At 30.1% G+C, this 6,655-nt stretch overlaps 1 protein-coding gene across 1 annotated transcript in view; it reads left to right on the forward strand.

The window, feature by feature from the left end:
• The window catches only part of LOC119667091 (trithorax group protein osa-like), a 12,908-nt gene extending 10,327 nt beyond the window's left edge, over positions 1-2,581 (forward strand). Inside the window, exon 4 of the mRNA XM_038076376.1 lies at positions 1,847-2,581. Coding sequence (XP_037932304.1) covers positions 1,847-2,581 — 735 coding nt within the window. The remainder of the gene's footprint in view (positions 1-1,846) is intronic.
• Positions 2,582-6,655: the final 4,074 nt, after the last annotated feature.

Genomic DNA, 6,655 nt, shown 5'->3' on the forward strand with positions numbered 1-6,655 from the left:
CGTTTTTTTATGAAAAATATTGTAATTATTAAATTTATTCGAAATAACTTTTATTTCTTTTATATTTTTGTTTATAAACAAATAGATTATTTAAAAAATTACAATAAATTCTGTTGTTAGTATAAAAAAAACACGAAAAATGTTCTTAATACGATTTACTACAGCAAATCAAAGCCAGACATGGAAAATATCTGCATTGAAACCTAACCTAAATTAGTTATGAATAATATTAACTTTAAATAAAATTAAAAAAAAATATTCTGTTGCTCCCTAAAGGCATCTCAATTTAGCATTATCTAATCTCAAAGTAATCACTAACCGCATGGGGCAGTATGCAGATCATAGGTCAGTCATTGAATTATCACGAAGCTTATGAGGAATACACAAATTAGTCAGTGAGATGATTGGGACTCTGCAGAAACCCCCCAGCTATCAAAGAGTAATAGTGCCCAGATGCACTAACTAGGAAAAGGCTCAACATAAAACATAATAATAATATATGCAATGCACATCGATTACAAAGTAAGCTCCTTCACTTTAATCATATATGTTGTTAGTGCTCAAATTCGCTTAAATATGTACATTAAAATATGTTGTCATATGAATAGTCGAATGTCAATTATTTCGTTCTCAGTAATTCTGTGCAATATAGAGGAAGCATATTGTAAGATAACTTAGGTGCTGGAGGGAATCTCAATTTAAAATATTCTATGTGAACTGTAAAGATCAAATAAAAAGTTAAAAGTTTTATCAATGCGTCGTAGGCACTCTCAAATGGATCCTTATTCTAAGTTAATAAAATATTAAAACTTTTGCATAATTTCTGAAAGGGCATTCCAGGTTAAAATATCATCTCCTTATAAAATGCACTTTTCTGAGATCAACATCTCTCAATCCCATATCTGCTGTGATATGGATGTTGAAACGTCTAAACGTATATCCACAACGTTACAATAGCAGTAACAATAGTCTTCTTGTACTTAGCAGAGAACAAATTAAAACCTCCATAGGCCTCGTAACAAAACACTGAATGATTAGATATGATCTTATCTCTTAAGAAAATGAGGTTCATGAAAACTAATATCACCTACTTTTGTATTACTCAAATAATAGTAATAATAATACAAGCAAGCCACGACTAAAATCTCAACTTACAAAATTAGAATCCCTTCTCTATTGGGATTACGACGATCACAACATTGAAATCTTCTCTCTCGTCAATCGACGTGGATTGGGAGTCGATTCAGCCACCACAGAAACTCTCTTGATTTTTGGATGTAGTTTTTGAACAAACTTTTTTCTCATTAAAGTGTTGAATGTCGTCTACCTCTCGAAATCTTTCTCAGACCCTGGTAGCATATTACGACTTGAATCATTACAGAACTCATTTTTATGTATTCCAAAAAGTTTGGCTTTTTATCAACATTGCTTTCGATGGAAAATCCTGTTACAAGACATTTTCTATCTAGTGTATTTCCAATTGGTACACCTGTTGCTTTTCAAATTTGATTAACATATCTCTTCACTCCTTTTGAAAAGTGGAGCATCTTATAGTGAAGAACAGCTAAACGAGTATTAACTGTTCCGTTCAGCCATTTATTCATCCACGGATACTCAGACAAAAACTAAACATATTGGGCTTTGTTAAATTCCCTACACCTATAATTGCACCTATACGTAGATCTTTACAGATGATGACTTAATATTTCTTGAAAATCTTTCGATTTTTCTTAAGCATGCCTTTTAAAATTAATAACAAATTAAAAGAATTCATATTGAAAAATTTATTTTTACTCTCAACTTTAAAAGAAGTGAACTAAAAAACATGTGTGATTTATTTGTTAAGAAACTCTTAGATGATTTTGAGAAACTCAACAATGGTTTGAATTCACTTAATGAAAAGACAGTCAATGTTACTAGCCGAATTATGTCTAACAATGATTACAAAGATTCTTTATCTCTGTATCGAAATGATGTGAGCGATCTAAACAAAAAGGTTAACCCTAAAACTAATAAAGCTGTGGATGATGATATTTCAGATAAGATTCTACAATTTTCGAATTCTCAAAATGTTAACATACCCAAAAACTTGAACATAAATGATGAGCAATATGAGGGATTGATGCAAGAAGTAACCAAGCACTTTAAGGAACATTTAAATGAGAAAATGTCAAATGTGCAAATTGATTTTCCAAAAATTTACAATGAAAAACTGTGGAAAATCATACGCACTCAACGTCAGCAAATCAATGATCTATCAACCATTTTATTTCGGCGCTGTGGATATAGTGATATCTGCAAAAGTGACAGTGAGTCTGACGGCAAAAAAACTTGGGAGGAGTTGCGGGATGAAAATCGTACCTTAAGAAGTTTGCTACTATTGTTGGAAAATGAAAACGATGATTCTTCGAAGAAGAAAAAAATAGAGAAGGCTGACGAATCTGTGCAGACAGAACGGAATTACTTTCTCTCTGTTCGCCAAAATACTACACAGGTTAATATTATCACAAAGACTACGGAAATCGATTTAGATTTGTTGTCCAGAAAGAAATTTGATAATTCATTGAGAGGCAAAGAATAAAAGAGGCCAGTTTGCAGTTCTTTATGCGCACAAGAATTATAAACAGTTTAGTCACAATAGTTATTGGAAAGATAGATAATAATTTAGATGTAAATACTATCAATGGAAAATTAATAACAACTTCAATGGAAATTTCAAGAAATTATAAAAATGAATGCTTCTAGAAAAATACATCCCCTAGAATAAATTTATATTCCAATCGTCAGTACCAATACCGTCACTATCCAAGAATACATACGATATTTCTAGTATTTTGGGCTTATATTGAAGAATAAGAGTAATGCTTGAAACTCAAAGATAACTTTTCTAATATTGTGAAGATTATATTTTATTACATTTCAAATTTTTTTTTGCAAATATAATAACTTCAGAGTTTTTATTGTTTAATGAATATCAGAAGTTTTTAATTATCAAAACGGGAGTTTATTTTCGATGATGACTAAATATATTTTCAAATAAAAAATATTCTTTTTCAATTTAATTGCACATATTTTTATAACAACGTAATTCATAGAGTTTAAAGATACTTATATATAAATATATATATATCCCCTATATATATATACGTTAACAGATGAAGTGATAAACAATAATCCAGTCAGCCGTAGAGAGGGCTTAGAGAGGGTTAGAAATCTCGCAGCTAGTAAAGAGTAAAAGTGCTCAAGTGCACTGTGTGTGACTCAACTAGCCTCAACATAATACTTTAAATGTACAGATATATAGAAATCAAATACTAATTTTACGAATCTCACTTTCATAAGAACTATAAGTTCTGGAACACTTATGGAAAAAAATTTATGAGAGTATTAAGTGAAACAGATGATTGAACCAATTTGGACGAAATAAGATCAGGCACCTAAAATCAACATTTGAGAACAAAGTTTCAGAGACAGTGAGAAGAAGATGAATTGAAATAGGTGAAGTTAAAAGAATTTCTGAAACCTACTCAATACTTAATGGCCATAAAGGGTTTAATAGGGAAAGAGACGAAGACAAGTAGAGAACAAAAAATTTTATAACTCAAATCGTTTATCAATGTCTTAAGCAAATATATAGCAATATAACGCTTTCCTTATTTCTTTGTCGTTCCTGTCATTAAGGCAGGAAGTTATTTATTTTAATAACTTCTTCAAGCTAGTACTGTTATTAGTTTCACACAAACAATTCCAAATATATAAACTTTCTTTTAATTAATTGCTATTAAATAATTTATTTTTAAATTTACGAGTTCCTACTTCAACTCTAAATGTTACTTCGACCTCAGACAACATCAAGAAATTAACAATTTTATTCGTTTTTAAATGCGTTTCTGAGTGCTGTTGGCATGCTTGTTCTTATTTCAACGCCCTATTGAAAAGTTTTTAAAGTCAATTAATGAAATGATTTTTAATTTCGACTTAAAAATGATAAAGTCATAAAAGTCTTAACAGCGAACGTTAAAATAATTACAACGTGTAATTCTGGAAACCGTAGCAATACTTGTGGGCGATATTGTTGGTAATTAAATGAACTGTAAACGATAAAATTGATGTCAATAAATTAACAAAAAATAATAAAAAAAAATACCTCTTTTGTACTTAAATAAAAAAGGAATTAAAAGTCTACGCACTTGTTGATTGAGTATTTTTAAATATAATTCCTCTTCCTTACTTTGACTTGCTCTTATTGAATATTGAAAAATTTAATTAATGTTCAATACGTACTTAGAAGTATTCAGTACAGAGCAAATTAATTAATTAATTCCTTGAATTATATTTAAAAAACACATATTTTAATTGAATTACATAGAAAAGTCAAAATCACTTTTTAACCTAAAGGAAAATGTTAATTTAACAGAGTTTGTATGTTAACCTTAATATTAACATTAACAGCTGCGTCTGTTAACAGTTATGTTAAAAGTTATGGTTACTAAAGTTTACTAGTTTACTTGAGTTCGTCTGCATCTGTACTGGTTAGAATTTAGAAATATTTAAATAATGTGCCAAATCAAGTACGTATTATTTATAAATAAAATTTCGTATGAAAAAATTATACTGTATGCAAAAATCTGGCCAAAGTCTAGCAGGTGTAGACGCAGGCCTATCAAAGTTGATATGCAGCCAACAAGATATCTCTTAAACATTATTTTCATTAATTATGTTAAATTTATAGAAAGGATACAGTTGTGAAAATTAATTATTCGTATGTTATATAGACCTGTACCAACTCCTTATAGGTATATAAATATTATGGTATAAGAGAAGTGTATGTATGTTGATCCTTTTTTTCGATTCAGCGCAACTGGACACTTTTACTTTTTGATAGCTGGGGGTACTACAGGGTCCCACCCATCTCATTGACTAATTTGTATATCTCTTATAAGCTTCATAATTATTCAGTGGTTAATCTAAGATCTGCGTACCTCCTCGTGCGGAGACTGATTACTCTAAGATTAGATAGTGGTAAGTAGGATAGCCTGTCAATTTTCGCATATAACTTCAGGGCTCTGTCCCTTATATATTTTTATTTCGGGTCTATTCTTAGGTCTCTTAGCAAGCATTTAATAAGAGGCTAATGTATAGAAAAACTAAAAACTATAAAGTTTTATTTAATATATTTAAGCTACTTAATGAAAACTAACTTTTTTATTTAAATAAACACCAACCCGAAGTATCCTTGTGGACGCCTATTGCAGGCTCTCACTCACGTTGTTGGTAACTCCACAATACTTTCTTATCAATATATGATTTGGACCTGTACACTGTGATATTTTGTATGATAATCTGATTAAATATATTAAGCCCTTTAGCATGTACATTTTGTGTTTAGATATCTGTTCTTAGTTACGTCGGCACGGTTGCGATTTACCGAGCATGTTCACTATTTGCAAATAAATGTTGTAGTCAGCTCTTTTGAAAAACCTTTTTATCTATAATATATATCAATATAACTTGAATTTTCACATATCAGTCTATTAAGTTAAACATTTTTATATAAATACAATATAAGGGTAGACCAGATAGCTCATCTACTTATTGTTTATTAACAGATGTTTAGTGCAATCAATACTGAAATAATATGAACTAGTTGGCGCTAGATGACGTATGTAGTACTTTTGTTATTCTAATGGGAACGGTATAATACTTTATAATTCAATATCTGTAGGAGTCAGCGCTATAATGGTGTGGTGTAATCCAAAAAAGTGCTCAAACTAATTGACTTTACTAAAATCCGTTGTAAAATAAGCATATTAGGGAAATAAAAACACGTCGTTAAAACTAGAACCCCTTCCTTTATATTTGCATATGATAATTAAGAATTATTAAGTGTTAATATAACACCTAATGTTAAGTACTATTATTTTAAACATATTAAATAAATCATATTTAATGACATTATTGATTCCGGTGATATCTGTACTCCACTCCAACCTCTGGTATCACTTAAAAGAGATGGGTACTAATTTGTGTTAGTTTGGCTTCTTATTCAATTGTGTTTATCTCAGTTTGAAAACACTACTGGAATTAAGGAGATAATAAAACTGTCTTATCTGCAAATTTTTTGAATAGATATACTTAGATAGCTTGAGAGCTGTCTTTCGCAGATTTTAATTACCAGTTTTGCCTGATTGGATTCAGAGTAGGAATTTGAACAAACATAGTTCATCTCATATCAACCTTTACTAGACCATCACTCTTCCTATGCACTTAATATAAACTCTGCCCATAATTAGCTAACGGTACAACGTAAAGGTGACCAAATATTCGAAAGAACATTAAGTAAACACTAAATGCAAGCTCCCATTTCATCCCTTTTCGTTGATATCTTTCTTATTCCATTTTACATTACAATTTCTTTTGAAAATTCGAGTGAATAAAAGTAAAGAATATTTATCTATTGCTATCCATTTAATACTCTAAACCAAGGACTAATATCACAAACTTCCACGACCGTTAGAGCATGGTGTAGTGCTTATTATTCCGACAAACTCAACAATCTGACAATACTTACCGTTGCAACGGGTTATAAGCCATTCTTCCATCTGATACTGCTTAACATTTTTGTTACAGATATACATATACATATATGGTCTAA

Source organism: Teleopsis dalmanni, chromosome 1 (assembly GCF_002237135.1).
Source record: "Teleopsis dalmanni isolate 2A chromosome 1, ASM223713v2, whole genome shotgun sequence".
In the NCBI taxonomy this organism is placed as follows: domain Eukaryota; kingdom Metazoa; phylum Arthropoda; class Insecta; order Diptera; family Diopsidae; genus Teleopsis; species Teleopsis dalmanni.